At 42.9% G+C, this 17,068-nt stretch overlaps 1 protein-coding gene across 2 annotated transcripts in view; it reads right to left on the bottom strand.

The window, feature by feature from the left end:
* Positions 1 to 17,068, bottom strand: part of calcr (calcitonin receptor) — a 267,197-nt gene that overhangs the window by 17,660 nt on the left and 232,469 nt on the right. For both annotated transcript variants that reach the window (XM_072575487.1, XM_072575488.1), the window contains exon 13: positions 9,597 to 9,663. In XM_072575487.1, the coding sequence (XP_072431588.1) occupies positions 9,597 to 9,663 (67 nt within the window). The remainder of the gene's footprint in view (positions 1 to 9,596; positions 9,664 to 17,068) is intronic.

Raw genomic sequence — 17,068 nt, 5'->3', positions numbered from 1 at the left:
AGATAGATCTTTGGGAAAGTTGAAGGCAGTAGAAGTGAGAAGAAAAGTATAGCTGAAGATGGTCTCACTGTGACTGGACTGGTAAGAGCAGAACAAGGTGACAACAATCCTGCTCAGCTGGCAATTAAAGACCTTTGATAAGCACGGCTGCCCATGGCAACGAGTAAATGTAGTTGAAAAGAATGAAGAAGGATGGTGCAACATTTTCAGAGTTGCAGAGAATGTAAACGGTGAAGTTCCTGAATTCTGGGCAATTGATGCAGATTAATATCTGGCAGCAAGTGAAGCTGGGAAGATGGAAATCTCCTTCACTGTTCCAGAGTATTGGATAAACTAAATGAAACCAAGTGAAGGGGACAATGTCTTCAGTTTCAGTAACCTTTAAAGTAGTATATCAATAAGGAGGTCCCATCTTTTTCTGGGCAGCTCATAATGGTTGCATTACAAAAAAGTGCAGAGGAAATTAACAGAAGCTGTTTGTTCCATTGCAAACAGGTTTGACTTTAGAAAAATAATAAGAGAATGGAAATACAGTGAAACCTATACATGTTATTAAACCATGGATGTTAAGGCAACAGTTTGCTCACTTGGACGGCTCCATTGTTCTGAAGTTGAATCATCAGCATGAAGAATCATCATCAAATTCATGTTGTACATTTTGCCATCCAGTTGGAGTCATACCTGGCATGTCAGAATATAGAGTCGAAAAGTGTTGCACTGAGAAAGCACAGCAGATCAGGCACTATCCAAGGAGCAGGAGAGTCAGCATTTTGGGTATAAACCCTTTTATGAGGAATGAAGGACTTCACATTCCTGATGAAGGGCTTATGTCCGAAACGTTGACTCTCCTACTCCTCGGATGCTGCCTGACCTGCTGTGCTTCTCAAGTGCCATACTTTTCGACTTTGACTCTCCCACATCTGCGGTTCTCACTTTCTGCTACATCAGAAGATAGCTGTGGTTATTGGAAATCAGTCAACTCAGTTCCAGGACATCTCTGCAGGAGTTCCTCAGGATAGTGTCAAAGGCACAACCTTCTTCAGCTGCTTCATCAATGACCACAAACATCTATTCCCTCCACCAATGACGCTCAGTAGCAGCAGTGTGTACTATCTACAGAAACAATGCAGAAATTCAGCAAAGATCCTGAGACAGCACCTTCCAAACCCATAACCACTTCCATCTAAGGATAAGTGCAGTAGTTACATGGGAACACCACCAATTGCATGTTCCTCTTCAAGCCACTCACCACCTGTCTTGGAAATATATCGCTATTCCATCAATGTCACTGGGTCAGAATCCTGGAATTCCCTCGATAAGGGCACTGTTGGTCAACGCACAGCACATAGACTGCAGCGGGTGCAATAAGACAGCTCACCACCACCTTCTCAAGGGCAATTATAGATGGGCAATGACAGCTGGCCCAGCCAATGACATGCACACCCCATGAATGATTAACAAAAACTCAAGTTTATGGCATCCTACAACAGGGACATGGAATACAACTGCAAGAAGCTATGTTAAACCTGTATAAAACACTGGTTCGGCCTGAACTACAGTATTATCTCTAGTTCTTCCACCACATTAAGAAGAATGCAAAGGCATTAGAGAGGGCACAGAAAACAGTCACAACAATGTTACCATGCATGAGGAACTGCAGTTACATACAAAGATTGAAGAATTTGAGGTTGTTTTCTTTGAGAAATAAAACAGATGGTTCTATCAAGATTTGAGAGAGATATTCAAAGTCATAATTGGTCTGGACAGAGCAGATAGGGGGAAATTGTTCCCATTAGCGGAAAGATAGACAGTCAGATGTAGAGATTTAAGGTGATTGGCAAATGATGCAAACCAAACTGAGTAGAAAACCATTTGGACGTTGTGTGAGGTTAGGATCTGGAATGCATTACCAGTGAACATAGTGGAGGCAGGCTCAATTGAGGGCATTCAGAAGGGACTCATCTGAAAAGGAAACATTTGCAGAGCTGCACTGAGAAATTAAAGAAGTGGATATGGGTGAATTGCTCCTTCAGCTGGCCAGGATAGGCACAACGGGCTGAATAAAGGCAAATTACTGCGGATGCTGGAATCTGAAACCAAATGACCTGCTGAGATTTTCCAGCATTTTCTCTTTTGACAATGGACTGAATGTCCTCCTTCTGTGCTCTGACCATTCTATATTTCTGATTGAATCAAGTGGACTAATATAGCAAATTACTGAGATTCTGAGATTGCACATGAGTTTAAATATTCTGATAGATGATCTGTTTCACAACAAATCATTCTGGAATTCCCTGTCTAATGCTACTATTGAGATCAATATTCTGAAATACTCATGCTGTGCTATACATATTCTTGTTATCCACCCAGAATTGTTTGAGCCCATCCAAACCCATTTCATATAACATCCCTGTAAGTCAGTACAGAGACACAAGGTGCCTCTAAGGTTAAGTTGAATTCGAACACTGATTCCAAGGGGGCAAATGCAACAATTGAATTTGAATTTCTGGCAGAGTGCTTCAACAGCTGGCAGCTCACGTTGACAAATTCAAGTCCACAATGCTCATGACTTTCCATGTAAAGATTGGAGAATTAAAGGAAACAAATGCCTGGATTTCTGACAGACCCTGCCAGTCAGCAAGGATTCAAGCCAGTAACACGTACTTGTAAATGATCCTTGAAATACTAACATTTTGCACTTCCAAAATATATTGGAACAGGCATGGGCAGCAGTCATAAAGGTTAAAATTACTTTTCATTTTCAAATAAAATATACTTTAAATGGGACTTGTCAAGCATCACATCTTCCTTTAATGTTATGTCTACCCTTCATTGCACAAGCAAGTTCATTGAATGAGCTGGATTGAAAGTACTATTAATATCAATAATACATTTTATCAAAAAATCTGAAGGACACTGGAAATCAGAAACAGAAACAGAAATTGCTGGAAAAGTTCAGCAAGTCTGGCAGCATTTGTGGAGAGAAATCAGAGTGAACAGTTCCAGTCCAGTGACCCTTCCTCAGAACTAAAGGCATTTTCTCTCTTGGTAGGTTTCTTTTCAATTTAAAATACATTACTGTTGTTCATCAGCAAAAGAATCACAGATATTTGAGGAAACAGATAAATTGGCCTCAAAAATCCACAATCTTTCTGTGCACTCCACCATAACTTTGACAGCATCAACTGCAAGAGACAAATAAGAGTGTGGTGCTGAAAAAGTACAGCATGTCAGGCAGCAACCGAGGAGCAGGAAAATTGACATTTCGGGCAAAAGCCTTTCATCAGAAACGTGAAGATTCCTGGGCTTTTCTGATGAACGGCTTTTGCCCGAAACATCGATTTTCCCGCTCCTCGGATGCTGCTTGACCTGCTGTGCTTTTCCTCAGCACACTCTTGACTCTGATCTCCAGTATCTGCAGTCCTCACTTTCCCCTGGAAGGGACAAAAGCTAATCTGAGTTCTGACACTCTGGCTCATACAGTGTGCCTGATAGTTACCTAATTTATCATGGATGGAGCCTCTGCCCCTTCCAAATACAGGCTTTAGTGCAAGGGGAAAGAGGAGAGGCAAGGGGTTCCCTAACTGAGCAGGCAGGCTCCATGACTAGCTCAATTGCCAGATATTTCCAGATTATCGCCAATGGGGTCATCACAGCTGCACGTGCAGAGGGAATAGCCCTGAAAATTAATATCTCAATGAAATGCTCTTGTCCAATCCCGGTGGAGTCAGTGGTAAAATATCTTGGAACTTGCTCCGTCAATTTTTAAGACAATAATCAATTTTAAAAAAACATTTTTTTTAACAAATAAGACCAACTTGTAACTACTGCTGTGTTATTATGTTGATGTTGCTTTATCAAAATAATTACTTAGCAATGCAAATACCATATTGAACCAGGTTTTGTGATTGGTGATAAAGGGGTGAGCTTTACAGAGACTTAGAGAAGAGCTAGTCACAAAGATTTAGTGGGCTCTGTTGTATCGATTTCCTTTATTGAATCTGGTGCTGTATCAGAACTGAAACCAAACTGTATCATGCCCCAAATCGAGTGACATGTTCCCTGCCAGGAGTTCCTTTGCTCATACAAAAACAGAAATTGTTGGAAAATCTCAGCAGGTCTTGCAGTATGTGTGGAGAGAAACCAGGGTTAAAGTTTCGGGTCCAGTAACTCTTCTTCATACAGAAGATGGGATGGGGGAGGGAGAGAGTAAACCACAGGTTTAGATGGAGATAGAGCCCAAACAGGGGGACAAACAGTTGAACGGTCAAAGGAGTCGTTAATTGTCAACCCGAGGAATGAATAGCTGCTAATGGGGACAATTAGTGATTGACAATGGGTAGTCATAGAGTCATAGAGATGTACAGCATGGAAAGAGACACTTCGGTCCAACCTGTCCATGCCGACCAAATATCCCAACCCAATCTAGTCCCACCTGCCAGCACCTAGCCCATATCTCTCTGAATCCTTCCTATTCATATACCCAACCAAATGCCTCTTAAATGTTGCAATTGTACCAGCCTGCATCACTGCCTCTGGCATTCCACACATGCACCACTCGGTGCATGAAAACATTGTGGTCTCTTTTATAATTTTCTCCTCTCACTCTAAACCTATGCCCTCTAGTTCTGGACTCCCCACCCTAGGGAAAATACTTTGTCTATTTATCCTGTCCATGCCCCTCATGACTTTATAAACCTCTGTAAGGTCACCCCTCAGCCAGGGGAAACAGCCCTAGCTTATTCAACCTCTCCATACAGTTCAAATCCTCCAACGCTGCCAACATCCTTATAAATCTTTTCTGAACCCTTTCAAGTTTCACAACATCCTTCCGATGAGAAGGAGACCAGAATTGCACGCAATATTCCAAAAGTGGCCTAACCAATGTCCTATACAGCTGCAACATGACCTCCCTACACCTGTACTCAATACTCTGAACAATAATGGAAAGCATACCAAACGCCTTCTTCACTATCCTATCTACCTGCAATTCTACTTTCAAGGAGCTATGAACCTGCACTCTATGGTCTCTTTGTTCAGCCACACTCCCCAGGACCTTACCATTAAGTATATAAGTTTAGGGTGTAGGTTTGCTCACTGAGCTGTAGGTTTGATATCCAGATGTTTCATTACCTGGCTAGGTAACATCATCAGTGGCGACCTCCAAGTGAAGCGAAGCTGTTGTCACCTCCTTTCTATTTATACCTTTCTCCTGGATGGGGTTCCTGGGGTTTGTGGTGATGTAATTTCCTGTTCGTTTTCTGAGGGGTTGATAGATGGCATCCAGATCTATGTGTTTGTTTATGGCGTTGTGGTTGGAGTGCCAGGCCTCTAGGAATTCTCTGACATGCCTTTGCTTAGCCTGTCCCAGGATAGATGTGTTGTCCCAGTCGAAATGGTGGCTTTTTTTTTCATCCATGTGTATGGAAAGAAAAAAGCCACCATTTTGACTGGGACAACACATCTATCCTGGGACAGGCTAAGCAAAGGCATGTCAGAGAATTCCTAGAGGCCTGGCACTCCAACCACAATGCCATAAACAAACACATAGATCTAGATGCCACCTATCAACCCCTCAGAAAACGAACAGGAAATTACATCACCACAAACCCCAGGAACCCCATCCAGGAGAAAGATATAAATAGAAAGGAGGAGACAACAGCTTCGCTTCACTTGGAGGTCGCCACTGATGATGTTACCAAGCCAGGTAATGAAATGTCTGGATATTAAACCTACATCTCAGCAAGCAAACCTATACCTTAAATCTCAACCTGAGCTACCAACCTTCACAAACCTTGCAAGTGTATAAGTCCTGCTAAGATTTGCTTTCCCAAAATGCAGCATCTCACATTTCCCTAACTTAAACTCCACTCCTCAGCCCATTGGCCATCTGATCAAATCTCGTTGTAATCCAAGGTAACCTTCTTTGCTGTCCACTACCCCTTCAATTTTGGTGTAATCTGCAAACTTATTAACTATTCCTCTTACACTCATGTCCAAATCATTTATATAAATGACAAAAAGTAGTGGAACCAGCATCCATCCTTGTGGCACTCCACTGGTCACAGGCCTACAGTCTGAAAAACAACTCTCCACCACCACCTTCTGTCTTCTACCTTTGAGCCAGTTTCGTGTCCAAATGACTAGTTCTCCCTGTATTTCATGAGGTCAAACCTTGCTAATCAGTCTCCCATGGGAAACCTTGTCGAATGTCTTACTGAAGTCACATCTACTGCTCTGCCCTCATCAATCCACTTTGTTACTTCTTCAAAAAATTCAATCAAGTTTGTGAGACATGATTTCCCTCGCATAAAGCCATGTTGACTATCCCTAATCAGTCCTTGCATTTCCAAATACATGTATGTACATCCTGCCCCTCAGGATTCCTTCCAACAACTTGCCCACCACTGACATCAGGCTCACTGGTCTATAGTTCCCTGGCTTGTCCTTACCACCTTGCTTAAATAGTGGCACCACGTTAGCCAACCTCCAGTCTTCCGGCACCTCACCTGTGATTTTCAATGATACAAATATTTCAGCAAGGGACCCTGCAACCAGTTCACTAGCTTCCACAGTGTTCTAGGGTACACCTGATCAGGTCCTGGGGATTTATCCACTTCCATGCATTTCAAGATATCCAGCACTTCCTCCTCTTTAATATGGACATTTTTCAAGATGTCACCATTTATTTCCCTACAGTCTATATCTTCCATGTCCTTTCCCTCAGTAAACACTGATGCAAAATACTCATTTCATATCCCCCCCCATCTCCTGCAGCTCCACACAAAGACAGCTTTGCTGATCTTTGAGGGGCCCTATTCTTTCCCTACTTACCCTCTTGTCCTTAATTTCTTCATAAAAACCCTTTGGATTCACCTTAACTCTATTTGCCAAATCTATCTCATGTCCCCTTTTTTGCCCTCCTGATTTCCCTCTTAAGTATACTCCTACTGCTTTTATATTCTTCTAAGGATTCACTTGATCTATCCTATCATTCGTGAAGAAGGGCTTATGCCCGAAACGTCTATTCTCCTGTTCCTTGGATGCTGCCTGACCTGCTGCGTTTTTCCAGCAACACATTTTCAGCTATTCTATCTATACCTGACATATACTTGCTTCTTTTTCTGAACCAAACCCCCAATTCTTTTCGTCATCCAGCATTCTGTGTGGTAACAGTCGAGAGTGTGGAGCTGGAAAAGCACAGCACGTCAAGCAGCATCCGAGGAAATCGACGCATCAGGAATTCCTGATGAAGGGCTTTTGCTCAAAATGTTGATTTTCCTGCTCCTCGGATGCTGCCTGACCTGCTGTACTTTTCCAACACTTCACCCTCGACTCTAATCTCCAGCATCCGCAGTCCTCACTTTTGCCTGGTGTGTGGTAGCAGCCCATATGATGCCAAGGCCTGGTGAGTGAGGGTGGGGAAAGCATGGAGAAATGAGTTCAAGCTGTAAAGTTGTTGTACTCGACATGAATTCCAGAAGGCTGCAGGGTCTAGAAAAAGGCTCCAGTGAAAATTATTCAAAAGGCTTTCAGGAATACAACACGCAACAACTCAGAGATATCTAGGCCTTTCTGGGACCTTCCATCTGACTCCATCCCCTCTCCCAATCCAACCTCCTGTTGTATACTTACAATACCTTCTGACCTTATGCTCTGAAAAGAAAAAAAACAAATTAGAGCTTAAGCACCTTTCTCCATGCTTTCACCCACCCCCATACACTAGGTTTGGCATTACATGGGCTGCAACCTTGCACTACCCTTTGTCAGTCACTAATTGTCCCCACGAGCAGCTATTCATTCCCCAGGCTGGCCATTAATCACTCCTTTGTGTGTCTAACTGTGATTCTCTCTCTTTGAGCTCTATCTCCACCTATTGTTTAATCTGCACCCTCCTAACCTCTGTACTCTCATCACCTTTTCCTGGCTACCTTCAGTTCTGAAGAAGGGTCACTGAATCCAAAATGTTAACTCTAATCTCTCTCCACGATGCTGCCAGACCTGCTGATCATTTCCTGTTTCAGATTTCCATCATCTACAGTTATAGAGTCATAGAGTCATAGAGATGTATAGCACAGAAACAGACCCTTCAGTCCAACTTGTCCATGCTGACCAGATATCCCAACCCAATCTATTACCACCTGCCAGCCCAGAGCCCTCCAAACCCTTCCTATTCATGCACCCATCCAGATGCCTTTTAAATGCTGCAATTGTACCAGCCTCCATCACTTCCTTTGGCAGCTCATTTCTGATGCCTGCTCACCTTCCCAGCTGGGGTATTACCTGTAGTGAGAGTGGCATCAAGAAGCACACCCACAAGCTAACCGTGGCCCTTAAATGGATATTTACTGGCCATTTCAGGGTCTCCTCTTTCCATAACTCTTTAGTCTGATGCGTTTCACTGGATGAGCTGGTAGCAGCTGGGGCTACCTCCTTCTAGCACTCCCAGTGTTCATCAGAGGTACTTCCAAGGAATTCCCCCATATATCATTCTCCCCCACTGCCCTGTTCATCCTGACACCCCCAAACTTGACCCCCCTCACACTACTGACCATGACCGGTCAACCTGACTTTGATATAAAATTCAGACAGTGGAGTCTGGCAACATTGCAGGCAGGCTGGTCAGGTGTTCAGAGTGAAACATTCTTGCAGATTACAAAGCAATGAGTATATGTCAAAAATTACAATTCACATCTCAGGATATTTTACAGAAAGCGGAATCAAACTTCAGCCATATACATGGGATTAAGGTAGGATCCGAAATACCGTAAACAGCCATAAAGATATTATTGGTTAGCACTGCTGCCTCACAGCGCCTGAGACCCGGGTTCAATTCCCGCCTCAGGCGACTGACTGTGTGGAGTTTGCACATTCTCCCCGTGTCTGCGTGGGTTTCCTCCGGGTGCTCCGGTTTCCTCCCACAGTCCAAAGATGTGCAGGCCAGGTGAATTGGCCATGCTAAATTGCCCATAGTGTTAGGTTAGGGGTAAAATGTAGATGTAGGGGTATGGGTGGGTTACGCTTCGGCGGGGCGGTGTGGACTTGTTGGGCTGAAGGGCCTGTTTCCACACTGTAAGTAATGTAATGTAATGTAATCTAATGTAAGTAATGTAATGTAATGTAATCTTGGAATTTTTAAATGTTTTTTTGAGTGAATAACACCTCACAATTAGAAAATCAGTTTTTCACAGTTGGCATAATTGTTCAGTAATTATAACAGTGTGTGGTTAAAACGTACATCTTACTCAATATGGGGTCATAATTTCCAACAGTTTTTGCAGTGAATGTAATGTGTTAATATTGAAGTTTCGGTCAATTACTGATTCGGTATTGATATACATCAACAAAGATTGCAATACAGCATACTATGGAGGAGCTGAGTATCCCTGTGTTCAGGCACCACAAGTTACTGTCAATTTTATTCCATCAGTTGAGAGTGCTGACAGTTTCTCTTCCATTACAACTACAAATTATGAATCATTAATGTATTAGGAGATGGAGTGCTCCTTGGAAACTGTTCATAATTGTAGCTGACCAAAAAATTCTCATACTGTGGCTGCACAACCGTATATTAGCTGTTCAGCTGAAATCCTTACCAATAGAGCTGCAACAATCGGAGCGTGTACTATGTAAAGCAGATGTGTTTCAACACTTATCCAGCAACTGCAAGAAATGCAAATGCAAAAATGAAACACATTAAAGTAGTTATACATGTACATTCATATCTTAAAATGTAGTGAAATTAAAAATAATGTAAATTTGCAATGTTCTGATCTTAGTGATCCTGTGTGACAGTACAAATAGAGCACATTACATGACATGCACTTACACAATATTTTTGCCTCATTGTTAGTTCATCAGCAAATGTTATTTTTGAGGAGTTTAATTCTAGCTGTGCTATATTAATATTCATACTGATGCCATGCAGCATTCAGGGGTGGTGTGATAGCCTCAGTGGTAGTGTTGTTTGCCCTGTTGTCTGCATGTTAGAAAGTTGTTAGATCAAGTCCTACTTTCTTGTAACGTCCAGTTACAAAGGGGATGAAACAGGTGGGATGGCACCACCAGCCCATTACTGGGCACCCTGCCCTGTTCACAACCTGGCTGCCATTTTTAACCCAGAGGTAAAATTCCCATGTTTCACCCTCTTGAAGTCTGCTGTCTATATCTTACCATGCACCAAGTCCTGCTAACCAATCATCCCTACACATGGTGACTTACATTGACTTTTGGTCAAGCAATAACAAGGGGACAAATTTTACATCCTTGTTTTATATTCAGGGTCTTGCCCTTCTGAAATCTTCTGCAGCTCCTCATCCACCCGCAGTATTCAACTAATACTAATTCTTCTGCATCCCCAGTTTTTACTGGTCTACTATTGGTGGCTGTAATTTCAGATGTCTGTGAGGGAGACACTGGATGTTCACTTTTACACCTTTTTATCTTTCTTTCTTCCTTAAAGATATGCTTTAAAACCTATCTTTTTGAACCAGCTTTTGGCAACCTGTCCTCATTTCACGTTACGTGCCTTAACATCAAATTTTGCTTCAGAGCTTTCCTCTGAATGGCCTTGGAACGTTTCACTATGCCAGTAGCACTTCACAGATATGAGTTTATGTTGCAATAAGTAATGTGATAACACCAGTAATGCTCAGTTATCAAGGTTAATGGCAAATCGATCCGAGGCGAACCAGCTTCTGTTCCAAGCAGCCCTTGAGTTCCCAGGGAACATATGGAAAGCTATTTTATTTCCTTTAGCTGGACATGTCTCTGCAACTTTCCTTTTCCTTTCAGAATGAATTCCACTGCCACCATCCACGTTATTTAAATTACTATTAGTGTCCTGGGAGTTACCATAGATTAGAAACTAACTGGACACACCATAAATACACTGTGGCTGCAAGAGCAAGTCAGAGGCTAGGAATCCTGTGACGAGTAACTCATCTATTGATTCCCTGAAGCCTGTTCACCATTTATAAGGCACAAGTCAGGGATGGAACAGAGTACTGGGCTTTTGGATGAATGCAGCTCCAACAACACTAAAGAAGCTTGGCACCATTTGGAGCAAAGCAGGCCGCTTGATTGGCATCACATCCACAAACATTCACTCTCTCCACCACCAATATCCAGAAACAATATCATTGACAAGATATACTACAGAAATTCTGGATTAGTGGTGCTGGAAGAGCACAGCAGTTCAGGCAGCATCCGAGGAGCAGTAAAATCGACGTTTCGGGCAAAAGCCCTTCATCAGGAATAAAGGCAGAGAGCCTGAAGGGTGGAGAGATAAGCTAGAGGAGGGTGGGGGTGGGGAGAAAGTAGCCCCAGCTATGCCTGTCTCTTTGTTGGCTACATAGAACAGTTGATCTTCTGTAATTACACCGGCACCACTCCCTACCTCTTCCTCCGCTACATTGATGACTGCATTGGCGCCACCTTGTGCTCCCGCGAGGAGGTTGAGCAATTCATCAACTTCACCAACACATTCCACCCTGACCTTAAATTTACCTGGACCATCTCTGACACCTCCCTCCCCTTCCTGGACCTCTCCATCTCCATTAATGACGACTGACTTGACACTGACATTTTTCACAAACCCACCAACTCCCACAGCTACCTGGATTACACCTCCTCCCGCCCTACCTCTTGCAAAAATGTCATCACGTATTCCCAATTCCTCCGCCTCCGCCATATCTGCTTCCAGGAGGACCAGTTCCACCACAGAACACACCAGAGGGCCTCCTTCTTTAGAGACTGCAATTTCCCTTCCCAAGTGGTTAAAGATGCTCTCCAATGCATCTCGTCCACATCCCACACCTCTGCCCTCAGACCCCACCCCTCCAACCATAACAAGAACGCCCCTGGTGCTCACCTTCCACCCTACCAGCCTTCGCATAAACCAAATCATCCGCTGACATTTCCGCCACCTCCAAAAAGACCCCACTACCAGGGATATATTTCCCTCCCCACCCCTTTCCGTCTTCCGCAAAGACCGTTCCCTCGTGGCTACCTAGTCAGGTCCACGTCCCCCTATAACCCACCCTCCCATCCTGGCACCTTCCCATGCCACCGCAGGAATTGCAAAACCTGCGCCCACACCTCCTCCCTCACCTCCATCCAAGGCCCTAAAGGAGCCTTCCACATCCATCAACGTTTTACCTGCACATCCACCAATATCATTTATTGTATCCGTTGCTCCCGATGCGGTCTCCTCTACATTGGGGAGAGTGGACGCCTCCTAGCAAAGCACTTTAGGGAACATCTCTGGGACACCCGCACCAATCAACTATACCGCCCTGTGGCCCAACATTTCAACTCCCCCTCTCACTCTGCCGAGGACATGGAGGTCCTGGGCCACCTTCACCGCCGGTCTCTCACTACCAGATGCCTGGAGGAAGAACGCCTCATCTTCCACCTCGGAACACTTCAACCCCAGGGCATCAATGTGGACTTCAACAGTTTCCTCATTTCCCCTTCCCCCACCTCACCCTAGTTCCGAACTTACAGCTCAGCACTGTCCCCATGACTTGTCCTACCTGCCTATCTTCTTTTCCACCTATCCACTCCACCCTCCTCCCTGACCTATCACCTTCATCCCCTCCCCCACTCAACTATTGTACTCTATGCTACTTTCTCCCCACCCCGACCCTCCTCTAGCTTATCTCTCCATGCTTCAGGCTCTTTGCCTTTATTCCTGATGAAGGGCTTTTGCCCGAAACATCGATTTTACTGCTCCTCGGATGCTGCCTGAACTGCTGTGCTCTTCCAGCACCACTAATCCAGAATCTGGTTTCCAGCATCTGCAGTCATTGTTTTTACCTATACTACAGAAATTGTCCAAGGCTCCGTTGACAGCACTAAATCCAGGATGACCCTCTCTAGAAGGAAAGGGCAGCCGATACATGGGAACAGCCTGCTTGAAAGGGCCCTGCCAAACCATTCACTTTCCAGACTTGGAAATATATCAATGTTCTTTCAGTATTGCTGGGTGAAAAAAACTATCCTGCACTAGATTTTGAGATAGGGTCAAATATATATTTATATACTACTGTAACATGCAGTAGCACCAACATATTATCATTTAATTCAATCAATGACATCGTAGAATTTCAACATGAGTGTATTTGTAAGCAGAGGGATATGGTAATTCAGTACTGTATGTTACCTGTGAAGGATCTACATATAATAACAATCCCAGAATATGACAAACTATATTAAATTGTAGAGATATTTTTACTGGTCTCTACTGTACCAGATTAGAAATCAGTTAAACTCCCTGATGAGTACTACACTGTAATTAAAAATCTCATGCAGTACAGCCCTCCAAATCTCAAATATGGATAAACAAACCATGGATTAAATTAACATTTATTCACACTCCTGTGATTACTTACTTTTTTTTAACTACCTGGACTGCTTTCATAATAGTCCTTTAGTCACCAAATTACAACCTTTTAATAATTTGTCAAAGTGCTCATTTCAATTTCTAATTCTGTGCCTCATTGAGATTCTAAACAGATAAGTATTTTAATCAGATTTTCATTACTGATGCTATACTGCTAACACAATGTGCTTTCCACTTAGGTTATGTATTCATCAGGTCAGAGGAGACTGCTGAGCTTAATTAAATCCAGCAGTACATTTGGGCCAGAAGACCAGCTAAAATTAGCAACAGCATATCACTGTAACTAGAACTTACATGCATGGCTACGAGTTCAGTTGTCTAAAAAAAAGGCCTACATATAATCATTTAGGAACCAACTGTTCTTTGTTTGCAAATGTAAATATATCCATTACAAAGTACTTAAAACAAAAATCACAATTATGGAAGACCTATTCTGTCACCAAGTTACAAAGGGAAGAACATTACCTACCTCGGCTTGATTTCATCTTGACCCTAATCCATATCTCAGGTAGATGTTTATTGACTATCAGAGAAGGACATCCACTCTATTAATGCATAGTGGAGCCACAAGCTGGAGACTTAAAGGAGTTTTGAAGCATTGTCCTGAGCAATCAAGGTTGAAGTGACTAATACTGTTCGCTTGCTCACCTTCTTAGAACTGGACAAAAAAAAATGTCTTTTCGATTGTCACTTTAGTAGGAATATTTCATGCAGCTCTTGGAATATAAACTGAAGAGCTGGCATAATTGCTTAACTATTCCAAAAAAAATCCCACTATAACTCTGAAAGACTAATGAGCATCAGTGCTATGGAGGACACACTCTTGAAATGTGTTTGAGATGGTTTTCAGGAGTAATATGTTGAGGAATTAATAAGGGCATGGATGGTTTGCGATCTACTATTATGAAATGAGAAAGAGCTAATGTATAATGTTGTTGTAACAAAACCTATAGGGAGTAGTAACAATCGGATGCTAGAATTTTCCATTAATTTTGAAAGAGAAGTAGTTCAATTTGAATCTGAGGTCTTAAAACAAAACAAGGGAAATTATAAAGATGTGAAGTGGAAGTTGGTTGTAGTATATTAGACAAATACATTAACATATTTGTTGGTAAATAGACAATGAATATAAAAAAATGCTTGCTTTAAGGCAAAACAAATAGGGAAATTAAGAGCCCCATAGCTAACAAGGGATGTTAAAGATAATTTAACGTCAAAGGAGGAGACTTCAGGCAAGTCTGGAGAAAGATCTTTGGGCTTGAAATGTTCATGCTGCTTTCTCTCTACAGATGCTACAAGACCTGCTAAGTTTCAGCAGCAAATTCTGTTTTTGTTTGAGATTTTCAGCATCTGCATTTCTTTGTTTTGAGTTAACTAAGTACCTTTGTTTCTGCTTTTATGGAGGAAGGCACAAGAGGTCTCCCAGAAATAATTAAGAGCCAAGAGCCTAGAGAGTTTATGGAACTGAAAGAAATTAATATTAGTAACAAAGCAGTATTAGGAGAGATCAATGGGAGTGAAAGGTGACAATTCCTGGAACTAAGTGAACCTGCATCTTAGTGTGCAAAAAGAGAAACAGATACTGCATGCATTGGGGATCATCTTTCAAAGTTGTATTCCTGAAGACTGGAAGGTTACAAATGTAACCCTGCTGTTTAAGGAAGGACAGAGAGAGAATACAGAACTACAGACCATTAGCCTGTCATAGTAGTGGGAAAAATACTAGAATCTATCATAAAGGATGTGATAACTGGATATTCAGAAGTAGTTGTCTGTTTGGACAGAGTCAAAATGGATTTATGAACAGGAAATCAAATTTGACAAACCTGATAGAGTTCAACTGAAGATTTTACTAGCAGAGTCAATGAAGGTGAACCGGTGAATGTGGTGCATTTGGATCTTCATATGGCTTTTGATAAAGTTTTCCAAAGGAGATTAGTAAAACAGGAGCCCAACTTAGACCATAAGACCATAAGACATAGGAGTGGAAGTAAGGCCATTCGGCCCATCGAGTCCACTCCGCCATTCAATCATGGCTGATGCGCATTTCAGCTCCACTTGTCAGCGTTCTCCCCGTAGCCCTTAATTCCTCTAGACAACAAGAACCTATCAATCTCGGCCTTGAAGACATTTAGCGTCCCGGCTTCCACTGCACTCCGTGGCAATGAATTCCACAGGCCCACCACTCTCTGGCTGAAGAAATATCTCCGCATTTCCGTTCTGAAATGACCCCCTCTAATTCTAAGGCTGTGTCCACGGGTCCTAGTCTCCTCGCCTAACAGAAACAATTTTCTAGCATCCACCTTTTCAAAGCCATGTATTATTTTGTACGTCTCTATTAGATCTCCCCTTAATCTTCTAAACTCCAACGAATACAATCCCAGTATCCTCAGCCGTTCCTCATATGCTAGACCTGTCATTCCAGGGATCATCCGTGTGAATCTCCGCTGGACACGTTCCAGTGCCAGTATGTCCTTCCTGAGGTGTGGGGACCAAAACTGGACACAGTACTCCAAATGGGGCCTAACCAGAGCTTTATAAAGTCTTAGTAGTACATCTCTGCTTTTATATTCCAACCCTCTTGAGATAAGAGACAACATTGCATTCGCTTTCTTAATCACAGACTCAACCTGCATGTTTACCTTTAGAGAATCCTCGACTAGCACTCCCAGATTCCTTTATGCTTTGGCTTTATTAAGTTTCTCACCATTTAGAAAGTAGTCCATTCCTATATTCTTTTTGCCAAAGTGCAAGACCTCGCACTTGCTCACGTTAAATTCCATCAGCCATTTCCTGGACCACTCTCCCAACCTGTCTAGATCCTTCTGTAGCCTCCCCACTTCCTCAGTACTACCTGCCTGTCTACCTAACTTTGTATCATCGGCAAACTTCGCTAGAATGCCCCCGGTTCCCTCATCCAAATCATTAATATATAATGCGAACAGCTGTGGCCCCAGCACCGAACCCTGCGGGACACCACTCGTCACCGGCTGCCATTCTGAAAAAGAACCTTTTATCCCAACTCTCTGCCTTCTGTTAGATAGCCAATCCTCAATCCATCCCAGCAGCTCACCTCGAACACCATGGGCCCTCACCTTGCTCAGCAGTCTCCCGTGTGGCACCTTATCAAAGGCCTTTTGAAAGTCCAGATAGACCACATCCACTGGGTTCCCCTGGTCTAACCTACTTGTTACCTCTTCAAAAAATTCCAACAGGTTTGTCAGGCATGACCTCCCTTTACTAGAGATACTAGCATGGATTGAAGACCATTTCACAGAGCAGAGAGTAAGGGTGAAGACGTCATGCTCAAGTTGGTAGGCTGTGACTGGTGGGGTACCACAAGGATCAGGATTGGGCCCCAGGTGATCGCATCTATATCAAATATTTGCATCTGGAGGTGGCGGGGGGGGGCTGCAATTTCTAATTGTGATATTTCTAAGCTTGCAAAGGATACAAAATGTTGGTGGGAGTGTGAGCTGTTAGCAGAATTCACACAGGGTTTAACAAGTTATAGATAGGCTGAGTGATTAGGCAACAGCGTAGCAAATGGAATATAATGTGGACAACTGCAAGGTTATTCACTTTGGTTGAAGGAATCAAGGTAAACAGTACTTCATATGGCTTTTGATAAAGAGATTGGACAATGTTGTTGCCCAAAAGGAT

The sequence above is a fragment of the Chiloscyllium punctatum genome, chromosome 8 (genome assembly GCF_047496795.1).
Source record: "Chiloscyllium punctatum isolate Juve2018m chromosome 8, sChiPun1.3, whole genome shotgun sequence".
In the NCBI taxonomy this organism is placed as follows: Eukaryota; Metazoa; Chordata; class Chondrichthyes; order Orectolobiformes; family Hemiscylliidae; genus Chiloscyllium; species Chiloscyllium punctatum.
The sequence above is the reverse complement of the archived record's forward strand: the minus strand, read 5'-3'. Positions and strand labels throughout refer to the sequence as shown.